At 40.0% G+C, this 23,627-nt stretch overlaps 1 protein-coding gene across 2 annotated transcripts; it reads right to left on the bottom strand.

Moving 5' to 3' along the window:
• Nucleotides 1–194: 194 nt before the first annotated feature.
• On the bottom strand, nt 195–22,096 carry vapb (VAMP (vesicle-associated membrane protein)-associated protein B and C). Of its 2 annotated transcripts, none has more exons than XM_008279256.1 (6): nt 21,852–22,096; nt 15,525–15,677; nt 5,589–5,692; nt 3,779–3,859; nt 2,530–2,709; nt 195–1,009 (listed from the first exon to the last, which is right to left on the bottom strand). In XM_008279256.1, exons 1-6 carry the CDS (start codon nt 21,907–21,909, stop codon nt 854–856), a joined length of 732 nt encoding a protein of 243 aa, XP_008277478.1. In that variant the 5' UTR covers nt 21,910–22,096; the 3' UTR covers nt 195–853. The 2 variants fall into 2 exon arrangements, with proteins under 2 accessions (XP_008277478.1, XP_008277477.1); XM_008279255.1 differs by having other exon boundaries at nt 2,521–2,709.
• Between the last annotated feature and the right edge of the window lie 1,531 nt (nt 22,097–23,627).

Consider the following 23,627-nt stretch of genomic DNA (forward strand, 5'->3'; position numbering starts at 1 on the left):
AAATGACATATTATTATCACCGTTATAAAAGCAATTAAATTAGATTCAACAGTCCAGATGCAACACTCTGTGTGAACGCATGCAATCAAACATCCCCCTCTGACAACCAGGGATGTGGTGAGCAGTGAGTGACAGGTGATGGGAATAAGGTAGAGTGAAAATAAAAAGGGTACAAGGAAAGAAAACACCTACGGTTTTGTGTTTCGTACATTTATCAAGGTTGTTCTACAAGCCGATTTTTACAAAGCCTCTGATTGGAGGAGACAGTGTGATAGCCCTGTGTGTAACCCCGACTGTGTGGATCATCTCTCTGGTAAATCCCTTCCTTAAAGGGGTTTTCGCTGGAAGGAACACCTGGATATACTGTACAGTGGGGCGATTACGTATTCATATACATTGGCTCTGGCCTCCGTCGTTTAGAAAAAGAAACAACAATACACTAAAATGACATTCGCACAGTTGCAAACTGACTCAATCGCACCAACACTACCTCGCCGGTGTTAGAAAATCCATTGGTCTGAATCACTAGCGTTAAATCATGTTTCCATCACCCCCACCCACAGAACCAATCATCTGTATACATGAAACTTTGGGAAGAGGGCCAGAATGATTATGTGATGATTACGTAGAGGCAAGACCTGTAACAGTAGGTTTGTTCATAAGATGATGAGTCGATTTTTTCTTTTTTTCTCATACATTACCTTTTTTAAAATTTTTTACATAAATGAGACTGAATCAAAACTAGTACCTCCCCCCACCCAGCAGATATGGCATTTCTGATCCAAAATCCCAGATCCCGTGTTTGTTTTCATCCCCGGAAAGCATGCTGCGGCCGACCACACTGCGCTACACTCTACAACACTAGCTTGCCCACAATGATGCCCACCACAAGGAAGAGCACGGTGAGGGCCACTGTGCGGGCGCTTAACCCTTCCTCTTTTTTCATGCCGACTGAAGTGTGCTGAGATGACATGACGTTACTCTTCCTCATCCGCAGACCATCATCCTCCTGGGGGGTGGGGGTGGGGAGAAAAGCAAGGGTAAAGAGAGTGAAGGAAATAAATGAGAAATGATGAAAGGAAGTGTGTGGGAAGAGGATGAAGGGAGGCAGCGGTAGGAGAGCGAAATGAAGAAAAGGAATGTGGAAATGACACAAACAAGAAATGAAGACAACAAGGGGTTAAGAGACGGTCAGTTTGTCAATCAGTCAATAAGATAAGACAGTATTTATTTATTAGCTCAAAGAAATAGGATCTGCTTAAATCTTCATCTGACCCAATCCCCAGAGGAACGCAGAAGGCGCCAGGCTTTAACACACTTCATTTCCCAGCAGCGGGTGGGGGGGCTCTCTGTTAGTTTAATCTCAGCCGCAGGAGCAGCCAACAGTCGTTCTGCCTCTGGCAAGAACTTAAAGGGGAGGAGGTGGTGTTTGAGGAGGACGACTCTTTCTTGGCCATCTGTGGCGTGTATGTGTGTGTGAGTGTGTGACTAATTTCTAACCAAACCTTTACAAAACCCATGTTTAAACCTTCCTTTATTAATTGTTGTGATTGATGGCGTATTCATTGATTTGTTAAATTGCCTGACAAGCTTCGAATCCCGAGGTCTGCCACTGATCATAGATATGTGCAGTTGTACTTAATACAAGCCTCAATCTTGAGTTACTGTCTTAAAAAAAGACGAAATCCAGCAAAGGGTGGAGGACACCGCTTTGTGTGACTCAACACTTCCACTTAATTAACTTATTTGAATGTGAACATCTGTAGAAAAAAAAACAAAAAAAAACTGAAATAGGACTCTGGGTGTTAAATGATGTCATCTGCTAATTTTGAAGATTGAAATGAAGATGACGTTTTTTATTTAATCAATCACTGGAATAATACTTTGATTAAAGCCTCAAGCTTGACTGGACAACATACAGTAAAGGTGATATAATTGGCAAGTAAATAATTAGTTAGCTGAATGACAAAGATATTTTGTAACAATTAATTATCGGTTAATAATTGGTAATAGCTGAATTGTAATTTTTTAAGCAATAATGGACAAAAATTCATGGGTTTTAGAGACAATGTATATTAACGCACTTTAATATAGCTTCTGGGCTCTGAGAGTAACACACTGTAGCTCTTATTGCCTACGGACACATTAACATGTTGAGCTGTAGACTGAGCACTCAACACTGAGATTCGTGGATGTCCCATTGTAGCTCCTGAAGCCCAGCCAAGATTATGTTTTTATTAAAAAAAAGTAATATTATGCTTTAGGGAAGACGAGCAGTGGCACTCATCATCACACAGCCAAGACCACGTAATTCATGAGTGAGGTAACTGTTTAAACTATTATTTAACCTTGATAAAAGGATGAGATGTGTCAGGGTTTGTATTTACGAGCTGGATTGATTTCCTCGGGGAAACTCTGCGCATCCTTTATTATCTATGTAAACACCTGTGTCTTTAGTTTCTTGGAAATAGAGCAAAATTAAACGCAGAAAAAATGAGTGGACTCTGGTCCTTGCCTCACCCTACTCACTCTGATCTGTTTGTTTTCTTCCCGTAGCCTCTGAGCCTCCATCTGCAGCCGCTTACACTCCTCCATGATCTCCTTTACCACACCGTCATCAAGGGTGGAGCTCAGTGACTTCGCAGGCAGCGCAGAGGACTCTGACTTCAGCAAGCTGGACGAGATCATCTTGTTGGACTCCATGTCATGCTGTAAGTGGGTTACAGAGGGACAAGTTATAATGCAATAAGTTGACTGTTGCTGCTAAAATGTTTCCATTGCGATTCTGACCGATGACTTGGCTGGCACACAGGCACAACTTTGTGTTTATATTTGGGTCTTGTATACTGTAATCACACAAAGAAGTGCAGAAACAGCCTCCTCTTTGCATTTGTGGGTGAGTACCCTTAGGGGTGCTTCTTCGTAAGTGGACCGAACTGGTTTCTATTGGCATTATCTCTGTCTTACGGATTCTGTGGTCCACAGTGCCAACTGGAATCCGTGTGTGTATCGTACAGCTCATAATGAATTGAAAGCAACTACCACAGTTCAGTTTCCCCTCCTCATAGTGTTCACGAAGTCAGTAGACTAAGCTCCTACTGTGACGAAACAATGTCTGTACAGCTAAGACGAATCAGAGCTGGAAAAGAAATCACAACAATAATAATCTGCAGACTGCAAGACTGAACAAAGTGACTTTCTGAAGGCCTGCTGATCTCAAGTAGTGTTGCTGAGGCAGTACGAGAGATGTGGAGGTGGTGGAAAGTGGGACAAGATGGAGAAGTTGACAAAGAGGGAAACGCCGAAACGTAAAAACTTTAATAGAAAAGATGAAAAGCGATAGAAGCTGGGACAGTATCAGAGCGCAAGAAGAAGAGGAGAGATGATGACAGAGATGGGATCTGTGAAAAAGACAGAATAAAGAAGGCACATACAGCGGGGTAGTAAAGCGATGGGGAGCTGTAAAAACAACAGTACACATCAACACCCCATAAATAATGCAACCCCTCAATGGACAAATATTAACAGGTAAACAAATGTTGTACTGTAGAAAAAAAAGCAATCAAAGGTATTGTTGTGTGATGTTATAACAGTTCACTAGATAATAAATGACATATTGACTATTTAAAATACACAGTAGTTCTCTCCTTAGGACAACTACTTTGATTTAGAAGATAATAGAAAGATGCAATGTGATGTATATTTCTCATTAACATCCGATCTGTAGTGACAATCAAAACTTGCAAGATGAGGACAACAGAAAAGTACATGTGCTTACCGCTTTTTCATTCTCCACTGGCATCTCAAAAACACACCTCAGCTTGGAGTCCATCAGCTCTTCCGTCTTAGCTTCCTTCCACTGGAGACACAGGGAAAAGAAAAAAAACGCATCAACACATGATTGCTTTTAAAGCAACGTCTTGTGCAACAAATGTATTAATAAATAAAGGCAAAGAAAGTGTGAAAAAATGGTTTGAGATGTAACAGAGCAAGAACAACAGATGGACTGTAAGAATGTTGTTAGCTTCTGAATGCACTTCACAAAAAAAGAAAAGATGATTCCATGTTTTGTGCTTTGTTTTTAATCAGTAAGATTGTTTTTATTCCTAATTATTTAATTTATTTTTTGTCTCTACAAAAACATTAATCATGGCAATGATGAAGAGATTAAAAAAAGTAAATGTACCCAATTTTGACAAACAATATCTGTCTAAATGTCTTTTTTGTTTACAAGATATAATAGACATTTTAAAGAAAGATTAAACAAATAACATTAGGTTCATGAGCTACCTTCCTTCAGTAAGTACACTACTGTCCTTTCTATTAATTTATGATCAATATGCTGTCTATCTTTGAAAGCACACACATGAAGACCTTTTTATTTAGCCTTCTCATTTTTACATAGTCTGCCAGTGACTAACCAATTCCAGTGCTTGTTTTCATGGTTTACAAAAAGCATCAGTTTGGACTTATGAATATTGCACGATTTATGAGGGTGACACACTATGTCCATGCCAGTGTGTCCTTGGTAAAGTAGGTGTACGCTGGAGTTTAGAAATACTGAAAGGTACATTTTAGATAGTAATCAGAAATGTATGTTTTGCTTTTATCAAAAGAGTGCTGCAAGACTCTCTGTGTGGTTTAAACATGGTACATTTGGCAAGCTTCATGAAGCTTAAAAAAGGGTCACAAAGGCTAATGGAAATTCCCTAAACTGTCTTGTAATGCAAAATTTACCAGTTTACATCTCATACCAAATGGAGGTAAACTTTTCTTGGAATTACGCACTTAAAAGTTGGAAATACATGGGTCAAATGTGTGTGTGTGTGAGTACTGCTTTCTCCTGTACTAATTTCTGTAGTACTTCTTCAGGTGGTATTAAATACTAATTGTGCCCTCAGTCAACATGCATTTTTTTTCCCTTTCATCAACAACTAGACTATTGTCAGAGAGACCTACTCTGTCCATTGTTCCTTGGCTCCACATCTCATGTGAAACAACAATGGACCAACATTCACGACAATGAAGACTTCAGTCTTTCTCTGTTGTGCTCCTCTTACAACCCACCTCAAGAATCCTTTTTTAAGTCAAACCTTTGTTCAAGTCACAGGCATGCATGATAACCCACTGGAGTTTAGACTCTGTCTCAGTACAGCGTCTCTTTTGCATATGTTGCTCAGGTTGACTGTATCTTCACACACTGTCACAATAGTATACTATTACAAAATCTACCACACCAAAATCTCAAGATGTTTTTTGGCGCATTAATAATGATTTACTGTACATATGTTGGCCAGTGATCGCAAAGATGGCTCTCAGACCACACAGACCGGTATGACTAAACTGTGCACAATGTGTTTTTTATTGCTGTGTGTCAGCACTATGATGCAGGCCTGCATCCAGACTGGGAGATGCAGATCAACTGCCTCGTTCCTTATTCACTGCATTTCTGTCCTGTTAAAGGAAGAGTTAATCCTAGTCTCGGCCTGCGTGAATGACTGTGACACATCTGTGTTCAAGGTGTTTTTGTTTTGCCGCATCTGCACACAAACATACAGCAACAGTGATGAAAGATTAGATACACTCACCACTCCCTCCATGTCCGTCATGTCAGGAGGTGCTAGCATGGACTGGACCATGAACTTGTGTTTGCTCTTCTCATTGGGGTCGTAGTCAAAAGGCTGCAGCATAACTGAAATACAACATGACATATGTCATTGTCAGCACAGGAAGGAAAACATTTACCCTGTTCACCTAAGGTAATGATTTTAGAATATTTTCTCTTAGCCTGGATTTTTTTCTTTGGTCTTAATAATTTTTTACAGGGCTATAAAAGCACAGCTAAACTATAAGGCTCTGTAGGATTGTTAAAATGACTTGTGACTGGTTCTGAGGTGTTCTGACTGCTCACGTGGTAAATCTGAGAAGAAAGTTAATGGGGCAGGAAAGAAGAAAAATGCTATTGTTCAATTTTTTTATTGTATTTTTTTCCCTAGAATTTACTGCTTAATTTTTCTGAAAAATCACACACACACTTATGGAAGTAAAGAAGGATGTAACAATCTGAATCTTACAAGACCTAACTGTAAAATGCAACCACTGCTGAATACTTGATAAGGACATTTACTATGCCTACTACTTACATTTTTTAGTATAGTACTGAAATACTTCACTTTGACAACCATTTCACAGAATTTTTGTAGTCACATTCTCACAATAAAAATTGAAATAGGTAATTACCAAACATATAATCTTTTCTTCAAATTCTATAAATTTAAGTGTTCAATTTTAAGTGGTCAAACCTATTTTTTTTTTTTCTTGAACCTGGGCAAAATTAAACAATTTGAGCAACCTCAATGCAGTTTGTTTTGTTGTTTTTTTTAAAATTTTTGTACTAGAGGGTCAGAAAAACTACTTAAAATCAAGTGGGGAAAAAAACAAACAAAAAAACAGAACATTTTTAACTATCAGGAAAAAAGGAACTCTTATACCAAACAGGCAATTCTCAGAATAAAATATGACAAAATTATACAAAACTGTGAAATTCAGTTATTCAGTTGCTACATTAAATAATTATATATTCAACTGCTTAAAAGGTTCAACATAGTACTACTATTATTAGCTTCTCTACATATTTGACCTGTATTTAGAGGTTGCAAATTTAGGAAAAGTAAATAAAAGAAAAGAAGTAAAACATTGCAGAGTTGTCATGAGGTCACGTATGATATGGCTACTGTGAAGACAGTAGTGACTATAACACATAGACTAAAAATTGTATATATAAAGTATATATTTGACTTTAGTTAACAGCTAAAACTCTGTAATAATACGACACATGCACATACAAAGACTGCACCCCATAACACTGGGTAAACAAGATTGATATGATCATTTTGTTTTGATATGACACACTCAGTTTTATTTTCAAATTTTTCAAACTTCAACTTCACTTCCCATCCTCAAGGGAGTCTGGAAAATACATCAAAGTGTCTTGTTAGTTTCATTCCAAGAAACTGTGGCAGACAGGTAGAAACGCAATATGATTTGTGGGTGAAGCTCAGCAATAAAAAAAATCTGGTGTTTCAAATATAAACATTATGATTAGGCCCTTGTTTTGTCTTTGGTAGCAAGTTTCCATCACTTTCATTTTCCCCACTCATGTTCATTCCTCAGATTAAAGAAAAATGAGTGAGTATCAAATAACCATGTATTTGTCAGGCTGTAATCTTGGGCCTTCATGTCTTCAAGGCTATGAGGTTGCCCCTGCTGCTTGGAAAAAGTGGTGGAGATGAATTATTTCGATGTTCGTGTTACCATGACGGCGAAACACTGACGGATGTACAAATACCCCAGGGGGTAATGTTTCTAACAGCTTCTAACTCTGTCTTTTTTCTTTAACATTACATATCGTGCTAACAAAAAGCAGGTGTGGAGTTGGAATACTACTTTAATCCATCACCACATCAGTCCTCTCAGTCAGCGGTGTGTTATTTGATGTTATTCCAGTGACTGAGAAGATATTTTAGAGCTGTAACAATGATTTACAGTGATCACTTTCTTATGTCAGCGCATGGGGTTTGGAAGTGAAGAAAGGATGAAAATAGCTATTGATGGTTGATCATTTCCTCCTCTGACTGCACGATTTAAATCAGGATGTAACTGAAATACATATTTTGAAATCAGCACCAACTACATCCACAATGCTCGCATGATTTTGTGACTTTGACTGGAAACAAACGGGCTAATTTCAAAGCTGGTGTAGCTATCAGGATGGTTTTCATATATGGCACATGCCAATTCTCCCTAGAGTGGAAAACCTCATGTAGTGCACTATTACAGCAATCAGTGTAGTTCAATATTGCAAATCAGAAACAGACGGCAAGAACAGATTGAGAACGTCCTGTTTCCGTCAGACCCAATTTGCATGGCCATCTACCTTGGGTCCAAAGGGACAATACTAGAGAATGGAGGCAGGAAAGCATTTAAGTACTTTGTGCAACACTGAAAAACATTAAAAGGTTGAAGCCAAAGCTTGAGATGGAAAACATAGCTACCATTGGTGAAAAAGTGACTGAAATCATTTTTGATCTACAGCCTTTGACAACACCTTTACAAAGGGCTGTACTGCTAATGGCATGATTTAGTATTCTTAGTTCACACTGGGCAATCATTTATAAAGCTCACAGAGGCTAATTGTAGTCAACACGGTCAAACAGGATGGTAATCGCCTGCTTTCTTGTTGATGATGAATGGAACCATTAGAGGGGTGAGGGAGGGAGGTAAAGAAACTTTCCTTTCCTGTCACTGATTAATTGTGTCCCTTGAGAAAGGATGCTCACAACAGAATTACCAGCAACTACTTCATGTTGATGTGCTTACAAAGGTTGACCATGGTGCCTGTACAAAAAATGATCATTACAGGCCCTGCAGAAAATGTAAGGATTTATGTTAATCTGCTAATAACACATCTTTTTTGGTCCATAAAATTTGTAGAAATAGTCATGACTACCTATCACTATTTCCTACAGGTCAAGGCGATGTCTATAAATGTCATGTTTTATCAGATGACAACAGTAAAATCCAAATATATTCCATCTGCATTCATATTTAAGCAGCAGCAAAGCATCAAATCATAATATTAACTATCACAAATATTTACATTTTCTGTCAGTAAATGTCTCAGCTTTATTCTAATTATAGACAAAACCACTGTGTCATGATGCAATATGGTATAAAGAAAAAATAACAAGTGCCTGAAAATGTGCTCTACATTTCAAAAAGTATTATGTCAGGCAGTTTCAGTGAAAGTATCAAACTTAAGACTTTCTTGCTTCTGACCCACTTTAAGGGAATCCTCTGCAGTATATTTCAGAAAACAATAGCTGTGTTTGACAATATAACAAAAATAAAGAAACAAATTTGGTGGCAGAACACGGTGCAATATCTCACTTTAATAACCAAAGCACTGCACTGCTCAGTGTATTCTGAACAAGATATGAGGTGAATTCAACACCAGTGTGACACAATGTGACATGAAACAAGATATGATATGATACATTATACCATAACATAAAGCTCAGTGCTACACCCGTATCTATAACAGCAACCTCGTCACACCGGTTCAGAGAAGCCTGACATATAATAGGGTGCTCCCTGGCCACTTTGTGTTGTATTCCTCAACACAAAAACCTAGTCAAAGATCAGCAAACCTACTGAGACAATATAGCATGGGAGTAAGAATGAGAGTAAAGTCAAGCAGAGATGTGGAGATACAAGCCTGGAGGGACAACTCACCAGGATATAAGGCAAACTCATAAAAAGTATTCATATTCAGACCTCTCAGGGTAGCAAGCTCTCACACTCCTGATTGTGCTCTCCTGTGTCTGACAAAAAGAAAAAAAAGTACACATGCCACCAGGCTTTTGTCTGGGTGAGAAACAACATATAAGTCAACGGCACTTCAATTCACCACACATGTGAAGGAAACACCCACCACTAAGAGATCGAGTTTTGTTATAAGAACCTAACTGGTGGGCAAAAGAGCTAACGTAGCTTCTGAATATTAGAAAAGATCACTCATGGCCACACATGCTCAAAGCCATGTGTGGCTTTTGAGCAGAAGTCTTTTATGAATATGGACTCAGACGTCAGTCAAAATAAGAGAATCAGGTTTTTGTGCATTCACTACATAGGCATGCAGGAAATGAGCGAAAGGACAAAGTAATGAGGCTAATTTAGATAGCTGCAACAACAAAATGGTTACACTTTATTGTGGGAAGGTGTTTTGCTTTATGTCTTCCCTGCTATGGTAACATGTCCAGAGTATGTTAGACGAAGCCATGACATATTCCCACAATATGCTCAATATTTGTGGACACAAGGATTTTTGAAACATTCATGCCACATATTTTTTCCACTGGATGCTGCTGCTACATAATACCAATCAAGCTCAGCACCATTCCTGTGGTCATGGCTACATTCAACATATACAGTTACAGCCGAGCTGAGCTTCAAAAGCACTGTTTGTATCCTCTGCTAAGCCAGCAAATGACACTTCATGGGTTTGTAGGTATCCAGTGGCATACTGTTCTCCCTCACCCCAATGCCAGAGGATGTCTGTGCAGCGTTTGTGCTGCTTTGTAAGAAATTACAGGCTAGAAATGTAAGACAAACCTAGCTGCAACAACGAACAGATCCAATGCAATCTTCTTAGGAAGAGACGACAGATTGGTGGTACAAACAAAACAATACTTTTTGCCCAAATACCTTAATGTATTTTGAGAAAGACAATTTATGATTTCAGAATGTCTTCACACAAGAACATTTCCAATTAGTAATGTTGGTCTAACAACCAAGATGCATTTTTTTCCCATTGCTAAAATAGTCTGGTGTGTTCAGAGTTGCAGCTTTTAAGATGAGACAGAAAAACACTTAAAGGCACCTTATGGTGTCTTGTCTTGTAAACAAACAAAACTGTTGGTTAAATCTAGTAATAAACAAAACACGGTGTGTGTGTTCTTGAAGTCTAACAAGACAAAAAATTGCAAAGCTGGTTTTTGAAGGTGCTAAAAGCTGTGTTGGCTAAGTTCATTTGCTTACTACATTTTCTGTACATTACCACAATAGATTTGAAATAAAACAATCAAGACATACTTTACCTGCAGACTTTCAGCTTTAATTTGAGGGTATTTACATCCAAATCATTTAAATAGTGTAGGAATTACAACACATTTTATATGTGCCCTCCACCTTTTCAAGGGAACAAAAGTAATTGGACAATTGGCTGCTCAGCTGTTCCATGGTCAGGTGTGTGTTATTCCCTCATTATTTCATTTACAAGAAGCAGATAAAAGGTCTAAAGTTCATTTCAAGTGTGGTATTGGCATTTGGAATCTGGTGAGGTCAACTCTCAATATGAAATCCAAAGAGCTGTCACTATTTGTGAAGCAAGCCATCATTAGGCTGGAAAATCAAAATAAACCAATCAGAGAGATAGCAAAAACATTACGTGTGTCCAAACCAACTGTTTGGTACATTCTTTTAAAAAAAGAACGCACTGCTCAGCAACGCCGTAGGACGCGGAAGACAATGAAAAACAAGTGTGGTGGATAACCGAAAAATCCTTTCCCTGTTGAAGAAAAATCCCTTCACAACAGTTGGCCAGCTCAAAACAGTCTCCAGGAGGTAGCATATCTGTGTCAAAATCAACAATTACAGTGTTTTCACCATAGCTAAAACTGAGGGTTCACCAAAAGGTGTAAACCATTGGTGAGCCTGAAAAACAGGAAGGCCAGATTAGAGTTTGCCAAAAAACACATCTAAAAGAGCCTGTGCAGTTCTGGAACAACATCCTATGGACAGATGAGACGAAGATCAACTTGCACCAGAATGATGGGAAGAGAAGAGCATGGAGAAGGGAAGGAACTGGTCAAGATCCAAAGCATAGCACCTCATCAGTGAAGCAGGGTGGTGGAAGTGTAATGGCATGGGTATGTATAGCTGCCAATGGAATTGGTTCTCTTATATTTATTGATGATGTGACCGCTGACAAAAGCAGCAGGATGAATTCTGAAGGTTTTCGGGCAATATTGTATGCTCATATTCAGCCAAATGTTTCAGAACTCATTGGATGACAATGGACAATGACTCAAAGCATGTTGCGAAATCAACCAAAGAGTGTTTTAAGACAAAGAAGTGAAATGTTCTGCAATGGTCAAGTCAGTCACTTGTTCTGAATCCAATTGAGCATGCATTTTCACTTGCTGAAGATAAGGGAAAATGCCCCAAAAACAAGAAGGACCTGAAGACAGCAGCAGTAGAGGCCTGGCAGACCACCACCAGGGACAAAACCAAGTGTCTAGTAATATCTATGGGTTTGAGACTTCAGGCTGTCACTGGCTGGAAAGGATTTGCAACCAAATATTAAAAGTGACAATTTGATTATGATTATGTTGCTCTGTCCAGTTACTTTAGGTCCCTTAAAAGGATGGAGGGCACATATAAAATGTGTTGTAATTCCTACATTGTTTATCTGATTTGGATGTACATACCATTAAATTAAAGCTAGAAATCTGCACTTAAAGCACATTTTGATGGTTTCATTTCAAATCCATTGTGGTGGTTTACAAAGCTGAAATTCTGAAAAATGTGTCAATGTCCAAATATTTATGGACCTGACTGTATGACAATCTACCAGCTGATATTTAAATAGTAACAGGTAGTAGAGGTAACACTAAGTGTGCAAACTTTAATTCAGTCTTTTGAAAGTGTTTTAAAGTGTAACGTAATGTGCATTTACATCACATTAGGATTCAGCCATAACAAGTCAGGTCAAACATGTTTTCTTAGTCACAATTATTTACGATTATTTATTTGATAATTGAAGACGACATAATCAGCAAGCCCCCAATGAATCACCACCTTATCGCAGTAGAGGGGTTTGAGTGTCCCTGTGATCCTGGGAACTATGTTGTCCGGGGCATTAGCCCCTGGTAGGATCTCCCAAGGCAAATTGGTTCTGGGGAAGGGACCATTCAAAGACCCCTGATGACAACTAAAAACAGGAAAGCTGCCACCTCACCTGGATTAGGGAGACTGGGGCACCCTCCTGGAGCCAGGCCTGGGTGGGGGGGGAGCTCGCCGGGGAGCATCTGGCAGCTGAGCCTTGGGGCCCCAAAGAAGTAACACGGGGTCACTGCCCAGAGGGCCCACTACCCTCAGGGCAGAAGATCGGGGTCAGGTGCTATGCCCACTGGGTGGTAGGCAGGAGCGGGCGGCCTGGAGTACCACCCCCCTGGTGGCGTAGACTACCTCTGGGGACGTGGAGCGTCACCTCATTGGCGGGGAAGGAGCCTGAGCTGGTGCGGTAGGTGGAGTGTTACCAGCTAAATATAGTCAGGCTCACTTCCACGCACAGCAAGGGCTCCGGAACCAAACTCCTGGAGAGGGGTTGGACTCTCTCCTTATCTGGGGTTGCCCATGGTGAGAGGCACCGGGTGGGTGTGGGGATACTCACAAGCCCCCGGCTGAGCGCCGCCTTGTTGGAGTTCTCCCCGGAGAGCAAGAGGGTCGCCTCTGTACGACTGCGTGTTGCAGAGGGGAAAACTCTTACTGTCGTTTGTGCTTATGCACCAAACGGCAGTTCAGAGTATCTGGCCTTCTTGAAATCACTGGGTGGTGTCCTGGAAGGGGTGCCGCCTGGGGACTCCATAGTTCTCCTGGGGGACTTCAATGCTCATGTGGGCAATGACGGTAAAACCTGGAGGGGCGTGATTGGGAGGAACGGCCTGCCTGATCTAAACCCGAGCTGTGTTTTGTTTTTGGACTTCTGCCATAACAAACACCATGTTCAAACATAAGGTTGCTCATAAGTGTACCCAGTACCAGAGTACCTTAGGCCAAAGGTCGATGATCAACTTTGTAGTCGTATCATCAGATCTGCGGCTGTACGTTTTGAACACTCGGGTGAAGAGAGGAGCAGAGCTGTCAACTGATCACCACCTGGTGGTGAGTTGGATCCAATGACGGGGAAGGCTGCCAAAAAGACCTGGTAAACCCAAACATGTAGTGAGGGTGAACTGGGAACGTCTGGCGGAGGCCCCTGTCCATGGGGTTTTCAATTCCCACCTCTGGAAAAGTTTCTCCTGCATCCCGGGGGAGGGTGGGGACATGCTGTCAGGACTGTCATGGCTGACACGTCTCTTCAATGTTGCGTGGGCATCGGAGACGGTGCCTATGGAGTGACAGACCGGGGTGGTGGTTCCCAATTTCAAAAAGGGGGACCGGAGAGTGTGTTCCAATTATCAAGGCATCACACTTCTCAGCCTATCCAGGAAAGTTTACTCTAGGGTGCTGGAAAGGAGGCTCCGACCAATTGTCGAACCTCGGATTCAGGAGGAGCAATGCGGATTCCATCCTGGACCAGCTCTTTACCCTTGTGGAGCTGCTGAGGGGGGCATGGGAATTCAACCTGCCAGTCCACAGGTGCTTTGTGGATCTGGAGAACGCCTATGACCGTGTTCCGAGAGGGACTCTGTGGGGGATACTGAGGGAGTTTTACCAGTCCATCTACGTCCCAATCCTGGCTGGGCTCAGCCTCAGAGATAGGGTGAGGAGCTCTGACATCCAGAGGGAGCTCGGAGTAGAGCCACTGCTCCTTCACGTCGAAAGGAGCCAGTTGAGGCGGTATGGACATCTGATCCGGATGCCTCCAGAGAGGCTTCCTCTGGAGGTCTTCCAAACACATCAACCTGGGAGGGGACCCGGGGCAGACCCAGAACCCGCTGGAGGGATTATATATCTCGGCTGGCCTGGGAACGCCTCGGGATCCCCCAGAAAGAGCTGGAAAGCGTCGCCGAGGGGAGGGAAGTCTGAAATGACCTGCTCTACCTACTGCCCCCGCGACCCGACCCCGGATAAGCAGAAGAAAATGGATGGATGGATAGATAATCAGCAAGTGGCGTTTTACATGCCAAATTTAAATGGAACAGAAGTTATGCTGGCTCAAACCAGCACTCTGCTATCTGGGTTTGGATTGCCCCTAGTGATAAGGATGTAAAGCTAACATTAGATTCTTGGAAATACCAGTTAATACTCTACCACATACTAATGAGAAATGGTCTTAACAACTTACCTAAATAAGTGAGATCACCTGTTTAATTTAACAAGGTACATTTACAGCAAGATAAGTTCCCACACCTTACTGTTATCTTTTAGGAGCATGCTTTTGCATTACTATGAAAGCTAGAGTACTTCCTGAAGCCTGGTAGAAAACAAAGTGGTTACAGAACATGCCTATACATTTGCCATTATGACGACTTCCTCAGACTGAAATCTGTGACTCCTCAGAGCTAAATAAGGGTGAAACATGATGGCGACTGACCGAGTGGACTCGGTTTGTCGCCCAGTGCTGACTGCAGGCATCAGTGACACAGTTTGCAGAAGCTGACACCAGATAGGGGAGGTTGTAAAATGATTCTGAGGCTGTAAATGGCAGAGGTGGCATAGTGTGGAAACATTAGCCTGTACCTGTCTCCCTTAAACTGCTCAACTGGGAACGAGGCCTACCAGTAGTGCCTGTGCTGTGGGGACGGGGAAATACTTTGTAATGGGAGAAGAGTTGTGTGTTCATGTAAAAAGAAGAAACCCTTTTATAGGGATACCAGGGATAATAATTTGCCTTCCTTACATACACTGAGTCATGACCACGTGTACTTGTTTTTTTTTGTTTTTTGTTTTTCAAGACACAAATAAACTAACTCACAAGTCACTGCTCTAGTGACTCTGGCAACTAATGATTGTTTTATTTATTGTCTATATATTCTATAATATCACAACAAAAAGTAACCTTCAAGTTGCTCTCTTTAACATTATATTACTAGAGGTACACAGAAAAAACAGTTATCATATTAGAGAAGCTACAACCAAATATTGGCAATAAAAGATGTGTCAGATTCGTGATTTAAAATCTCGAACACATTTTTGGTGGTAAGCCCCTAACTCAGTCCCATTTCTTCAATCCTTACCTGAGACGTTGATTGAGGTGCCTGCATCGATGATTCCACTGTTTGGCCGCACACAGTACCGGCGCGGCGCTGTCGTCTTCACCTTAAAACACACATTCCTGTCTGTAGGGTTGGAGAGCTTGAGATTTGTGGTGACCACGTCTGAGAATGGACCTGAAAAGATGGCAAACACAGTGGGTACATACAAACTCTGGTTTTTACTGCCTTTGGGAAGTTCATAAAAAACATTATGTTCTTTATTTGATGCTACAATTTCCTCGAGAGGAAGTAACCTTAATTTAAATAGATGCTACAAAAAGGATAAATCAAAGACTGTTGAGGCAAAAAATACAAATCGGCTAAACCTAAAACGACACAAGTCACATTTAATCAGTTAAACCAAGTAAAACTGGGCAGAAATACATTTTAATTTTGATGTTAGCCAAAGACACTGCAATGAGTTATGAGCTCATACACCACAAACATAAATTTCTAAATACCATTCTTTAGTTAGACTGTTTGAATGCCAAATGGTAGGAAAAACTGATACATGAACTGAGACTGATGGAGAATATAACTGGCAGTGGCATACAAACTCAAACAAGCTTGTAATGTGTATGAGCTGCACGATGAAAAACTGACTTATTAATCAAAGCAAATCAGTCAACTGATCAAAATGCAAATTCATCATATGCTGCTTCAGAGGAGCAGCAGTTTGCAAAAAAAATAAAAATAAAAAAGTATCCTACCACAGAGATCATTATGTAAAATTAAAAGGAAAATTAAAATATGTTTCACAGTACGGAAGAAAGATGGGTTGGATTCATATGACTGAAGAAAGATTGGTTGGATTCATTTGACTGAGAGGATAAAATACATGGTGCTAGTACAAGTGACACATTTTTGCCACATATTTCACAAAGATTTCACTAAACCTAATTTTTGTGGTGTAAATACAAAGCAAAAAACAAGCTAATGAGACTTTTTTCAAACCAAGGAAAAATCACAATAAACTTGTTCACTAACCTCAGAGTAAAGCCAATTAAAATGTGCAATGTGCAAGCACAATTACACGTGGTCTATCAAAGTCTAACTGGAAGTGACTTTACAACAATAAATAAGATATACTACCCAAAATTTGGACATTGTGCCACCTTATTTATTTGACCTGACCTATGGATTAACAGAGTTTTAATGCAAAGTAATGCAGGTTTTTAACTCGTTCGACTGGAAACTGTCCTCAAAATAAATAAGCCAACTCTGTTTTTATATCAAACAACAACAAATAATATGACTTAGTAACACAAAGAGGTTTTTCATCAACATTACTTTCAAGGTTGATATTGACAACTGATGTCTACACTATTGTCTGAATTAAGAAAAGCAATTACAATATCAGGTTTTTTTATATACTATGAAGAGTAAATTGTGTGTGTAAATCTATAAATCAGAGGCTTCAAATAATGCACCACTAAAAGCAGACAGGCTAAGGCAAATTGGTTTCACCTAATTACAGCTATCATTGTAGACGCAAGCCACATATCTCACTAAGGATCACATAAGGCCAGCTGCATTAAGCTGCACAGATTTGTCGATAATGCAGAAAACCTTTATAAAAAGCCACAGTAAAATAACACCATGGCAAATCTAAAAGGTGAGCTCAGGTTAAGTGAATTATTTATCCAGATTGGAGTAATAGACTCTGAGTGTTTCTACAGGGTAAGTTAAGTCATTAATCTTAAATTAATTTGCAAAATGATCCTTTTACACTGAACTCATGTCCTTTCAACACTCCATGTTTCTGTTATGTTATGTTTCCACAGTCTTAACCTCTTTGTAAAGCTTCCGGTGATTTGCATTGGTTATGAAACTACGTAGGAGATCTTAAAAAATGTCTGAAGTTAAGAGAGTAAAGAGAAATTAGGTCACAAAGGAGGGGAAAGGTGGAGGAGGAATAACCAGCAAGTTCACATACCTGTGACAAATCACCCCATTTAGCCTGACTACTGTATTCTACAGTGCAGGAATTCTTCAGTTTAGACAACTAAATCAAATAGAAACTACATATTAGGCAATATATGGTCTAGAGCCCAGTACTTAAGTTAAACTAAAAATGCGCAATCACTACTGAGTGAAGGAATCCCTATGACAGAAGTCCCTCAGCAATCCCTCAAGAACTTTAAGTGGGTTTGCAAGCCGAAGTAAAATATTGTGAATTCCCTCATAGCTCACATCCTGACAAATGACTTGCTAAATCAGTTAGCTGGCTAGCTACCTTGTAAACATTAGTCAAGCACCCTAACCATGGAGAGTCTGGTTATCCATGGGGACAGGCAAGGATGTCTGTAAGCTTCTTGGTCACTTTTCAAGCTTGCTAAGCAGCTGTTTTTGTTACCTTCTACAAAATACACCAGTTCAGTCAAACAACATAGCCTTCACTAAATATTAAGAAAAGGCTAAAGAAGCAGCAACAGCTGACTATTAGGGTAATAGTTGTTGGGATGAAAATCAATCAGTCCTTAGGGGAAAGTGTTGTTTTGTCCTTACCAATCAGCAGTGACTGACATATTTGTCACATTGAAATACTTTTAAGAAAGTGGTAGTTTTTGCTTGGGAGAGGGCGTGTTTATCACAGCTGATGGAGAAATATGCCGATTTAACAGTCAAGCTCATCCATGAATATCTAAATTTAGGGGAAATGTTGGAGCTGCTTCTTTGGCTCAAGCACAGAACATCTTAACCCCACTGCAGTCTGCAAAGAGCTGATTGGCACGGTTGTCTTCTCCAGCCTGAGTGATGGATATCTATTAGCACAGCACCAGACTTGTTTGAATTGCTGCATGCATAACATAAGATTTGTCAGCGATTCTGAGGTCCAGAAGCACCAGACACTCATTAAGTACATTTATTGCTCTCGCATTCAACACTCACTACAAGAGCAAGTAGCACCTAACACTTTGATTCATCCTAAAATGACAAATGACGTGAATACATATTCACATCAGTGTAAGGTTTTCTATTCACTTTGCTGGTAATGACATTAACAGAAAAGTAAAATCTGCTGAAAATTAGGGCTCTTGCATGAATGCAGTAACACAAGCACTGACGTGCATAAATGTAATCTGGCTAATGCATTGACCCTGGAGAAAGCCCAGAGTCTAATGAGTCCTTTTTGATGTTATAAGCACATTACACATATTGTAGGTTGTGCACCCTCATTGCAACAAATATCATTTTCTGTATAACTTAAGCATCCCCTGACAAAACAACAGTGTTACATATCATTACTTTATTCCTGTTATTTCTGGCAACAGTTGCTTTATTGACGGGAGAGAAACTGTACTGCGATAGCTAACTGGCAAACGTTAGTCACTCCTGTGTTTTTCCAGTACCTCTGGTGAGAACAGAGCTAATTCATAGTCAAGCGAAGGGCGATGACAAATGAATGTATGACTTCCCAAACTTAGTGGATACTGTGCCAATACCACACACTTTACAGTCAGACTTACGGAAACCAAATTTAATTTTGAAACTTTACAGTATCATTAAAAACCATGAAAAACTAATATTGTAAATAAATGATCCTGTCTGTAAAGCAGGTCCAAATTTATTTGCAGTCAATGTTTTCTTTCACTCTGCTGTCGTAAAACTTGTTAATTTCATATGCATCATAATTAGTGACATGCCAATATGTCAGCACATCGTCTACAATGGCTGATTGGGATTTTGATGGTCTGGTGATGTTATTTAAATTGCAGTAAAAATATCTTTAAGAAAAGCACAACTCATGACTTCCGAAAACTGTTAGCTGTGAAGCTATTTGTTGACCAACTTCTAGTCATTCAGATTACCTTTTAACTTTGATCTCATTCTAAAATTACGAAACCACAGAGATAAGCCAGAGCTATTTGTTTTATTATGTATAGTTTTCTGACAAAGCAACAAATTAGCCTACTACAGTAGCTACTACGGTTAGGATAAAGTTAGCAGTTGAGAGAAGCACACTCACTCTGCATGAAAACATGGAGCTATTTCAGAATTAGCACATACACCAGATTCAAGATAAAGTTTCAGCTCAGCAAACATCCAGAGCAACTGACACTTCCCTTCCCTGTTGAGCAAAGACAGAGAGGAAATTCAGACCCTCACAAGCTTGGCTTGACATCTAAAGGCCTTTAATGAAAAGGACTCACGCCACCGACTACTGTACACCTGATCTACTACTTCCTGAAAGTTTCTCAGGATAGCGTCCAACTCAAGAAAACCACAGTAGCTCTAAAAAACTGTTATGAGAAACTGATATTTGAAGCTGTCATCTTACAATGTTGGATTTTATTAATAGCAGATCAAGAGTGGGGAGTTTTAGGTAAAGACTTATTAATATCAACCTTGATGAAGATGAAAATTAATAAAAATGAAAAACTCCAGTGCTTAACATTAAGGAGTATAAGGTCCACAGATGGTTTGAGCCAAGGCCAAGTTTCTACTAACAGACCGACTGTCTATTTCCTGAGGTTTCACACTGCATGCCTACATATTACTTAGGGTCCAAGTATAGGCATGTGATTTGTGGTATTGTCTAGTATACAAATACACATAGTTCCATTTGTCTGGTTAACAACAAAGCAACAACACATATGGTTAGATGGTTTATATACAGTCCCATGCAAAAGTTTTTGGGCTTTAAGAGTCAGTCATAAAGAGTCGTAAAAAAAAATCCTTCAGAAACAAGAACAAGGAGTCCTGCAACAGATGGTATGGCCCCCTCAGAGCCTTGATCTTAACATCATGGAGTCAGTCTGGGATTACGTAAAGAGACAGAATCAACTAAGACAGCCTAAATCCACAGTAGAACTGTTGTCCAGGATGGTTGAATATAACTGCCAAACACCTTGAAGACCAATCACAGATGTACCTTGGAGAAATAGTGCTGTTTCAAAGGGAAAGGGTGACAAATATAGTTTTTTTTCTGTTTACTGCACTTTGTATGAAGTTCAATGATAAAGCTAAACTTTTCATTGCATTATTTTTGAAAGTATCTGCCCTTAACATTTGCACATTACTGTGTATTTACTGTGCTAATTCCTGATCGGCGAGTACATGTCCATTAAAATCATGTGATAGAACATCTCAAACATGTCCCCATTTATTAGTTCTAAGTGCAGGTAACCATAGCAACAGTGCTTCTGCTTGATGTTAAGTTGCCAGTTAAAATATGAAGCTGGCAATATATATTTACATTTGAACATTAAATGCACAACTTCTATTTTAAGCCGTCAAAAAATGACGTGCTTGTAATCTCATTTGTGGTGTGATCAATCAAATCAGTTTGTTGGGAACTACTGATGTCTAAACCTGATGGCTAATGCTCATCCAACTGCACTGAAGTTCAGTGGCTATTGTGGCAAACGATGGCCTTTTTTTTCGTTGTTGTTTAATTTTGGGGTTCTTTGAGCTTCACAAATAAAACAACACCTGTCGCACTTTATTTGGGGGACCTACAAATGATTTACAAGCATCACTCCTGATCAGAGGCAACGTTTGAATGCTCTTTAGACTACTGAAAACAGGTTACTATCCGTTAACTTCCTATTTCTGCAAGGTGCAATATTTCAGACTGTGGTAGGAGCAATGTAATCTGTTCGTAACGAATACAAGAGCACCATATAAGTTTATGTAACATTACTTGGGCCTAAAGCAACGTGACATCTTGCAGCCAAATACCGAGATTCACTAAGATGTCAATTACCGACTGTAAAGCCCAAACGATAAAGATGCGGGCATGTTAATGACTTGCACCTAAAACATACAGGGTAGCAGAGCTTGCCCAGTTATTCCGTCCTGTGAGCTGTCAAGTTATTAAATGACAGCTGGCTGGGCAACAGAGCGAGACAGCCAATCAGAGGGCGAGCTAATGTTAGCTAGCTAGACCTGCTAAGGATGTTGCAGTTTATGTGCAATGAAAGGTTATGAATTAAGAAGGCAGTAATGCTGTCACATATTTATTATGACTGGTTCTTCCAAGTGGATATACATTCCGTGCGTTGCAGGTGTAAAGTGCTTTAGTGGCAGTTGCTGCAGACAAAAAATATGACAGGGCCTGGCTAGCTTAGCCGCTGGAAGCTAACCTAGCAGCTAGCTAGCTAGCTGCCGAGCTGTCAGTTGACCTGCCGTCCTTTCAGAGCAGCCTTCGTTTTTTATTACGAGGGCAATATAGCCAAAATGTGTACCGCAGCCTCTTTCTAGTTTGGTTACCTTAACACTGCTCTGCCCCCCTCCCCAACCAGCACGCACTGCTGGCAGAGGCAGCTCCCCCCTCCCGGCCACAGCCGGGCCCTCCCCTCTTACCTCGGAATTTCAGTTCGTGCTGAGGCTCCAAGAGCAGAACCTGTTCCGGCCTGGCCATATCCCAACAGCTGGAGCGGGGTTATCGCACTGCAACCAGTTCCTGTCGGTTACCCCCGTGTTAGGATGCTGTTGAGTGCTGCAACGTCAGTGGAGGTATTTTATCAATGAATTAGCGGTGGATATCCCGTCCCCCCGGTCACTAGTGCTACTCGAGCTACTAACGGCTGTTGTGATGCAGCAGGAAGGGAGTGAGAGGCAGCCGGGTGACGTCACTGCCTCTGCATAGGAGGAGGAGGGAGGGTGAGAATGGGTGATGCCGGGGTGCACCCAGGGCTGCTGGGGCCACCACCTCAGTTTAAAGGTAACCTGAACCCAGCGGAAGGACGTGGCTGAAACATGCAGGTTTTTAGTTCAGCATCTAAGTTTAACCACTGTGGCGCCCTCAGATGAGGAAGGAGCAGACTCTACCAGTACACTAATGTTGATAATAATAATAATAATAATAATAATAATAACAATAATAATAATCTCAGCAAAGTATTGTTAGCCAAATATATCCCAGTAAGTCTCAAAACTAGGCTACAGATAGTGCTTTAGCAGTCAAATGTCCCCTGTGGCTGATATCAATAGCATAAAAATACTACTGAAGCATTAGTATGTCAACATTTTTTAACTGGTGACTATTCAGTGCTTCTCAACCTATGTGTCAGGCCCCAACAAAGGGTCACAAGATAAACTTGAGGTGCCATGATTTTTTCTTTTCCTTTTTATTAGTCAGATCATTTTTCAGATCCTGTAACTAACCCTAACATTTCAGTTATTCAAGCTAATTATTTTTGAAATATATATATATATGTATGTGTATATATGTATGTATGTGTATATATGTGTGTATATATATATATATATATACGTGTGTGTATATATATGTGTGTGTGTATATATATATATATATGTATTATTGTAGGGTCATAATTTAATTTTTTGTTGTTATTTATTATTTGTCTCAGGAGATACACAAGGTTGGCGGATTAATCCCCAGCCCCTAAACAGGTGAAGTGTCCTTGGGCAAGACACTGAACCCGAAGTTGCTCCCAATGGCAGGCAGGCGCCTTGCATGGCAGCTCTGTCGCCATTGGTGTATGCATGTGTGTGTGAATGGGTGAATGAGAAACAGTGTAAAGCGCTTTGAGTACCACTAAGGTAGAAAAGCACTGTATAAGTCTAGACCATTTACAAATTACCATTTAGTTTAGCCAGGTCAATGTGTATTTTACATTATATTTCTAGAGTATAAACCATAATATAAAATAGTACTGTAGGGTCTTAACCTTGTTATTTAAACTTGTTAAGTAAATTCATAACACTAATCTATTTTGTCTAAGCACTTTGGCTCAACATCTGTTGTTTTAAATGTGCTATATAAATAAATGGTGACTTGATATGACTAAAATCAAATAATCTGAGAAGTCTAGTCTGCCAAAATTGTTCATGTGTACAAATATTAGACAAATGTAGCATAAAAAGTAATGTCAAAGCAATTTCTCTCTGAAATGTAGTGAAGTAGAAGTAGAAAGCACCATAAAATGAAACCAATTAAGCAAAGCACTGGTACCTCAAAATTGTACTTTATACTTTCTCCTACCTCAGTCAGTGTGAACCTTAACATGAAATAGTCGTGAACAGTACCAACTTGCATCCCCTTCTAACTTGATCTCCAAATAAATATGATCATATATGATCAACATAATGTTGGAGTATTAGTTTAGCAGAGAT

Source organism: Stegastes partitus, unplaced genomic scaffold, assembly GCF_000690725.1.
Source record: "Stegastes partitus isolate 25-593 unplaced genomic scaffold, Stegastes_partitus-1.0.2 Scaffold151, whole genome shotgun sequence".
In the NCBI taxonomy this organism is placed as follows: Eukaryota; Metazoa; Chordata; class Actinopteri; family Pomacentridae; genus Stegastes; species Stegastes partitus.

Coding starts and splice junctions, on each gene's coding strand:
- vapb (XM_008279255.1), bottom strand. CDS start 21,909: ATGGCCAGGCCGGAACAGGTTCTGCTCTTGGAGCCTCAGCACGAACTG. Junction 15,678..21,851: donor GCACGAACTGAAATTCCGAG/GTAAGAGGGGAG, acceptor CCATCTTTTCAG/GTCCATTCTCAGACGTGGTC. Junction 2,710..3,778: donor CAGTGGAGAATGAAAAAGCG/GTAAGCACATGT, acceptor ACCCACTTACAG/CATGACATGGAGTCCAACAA.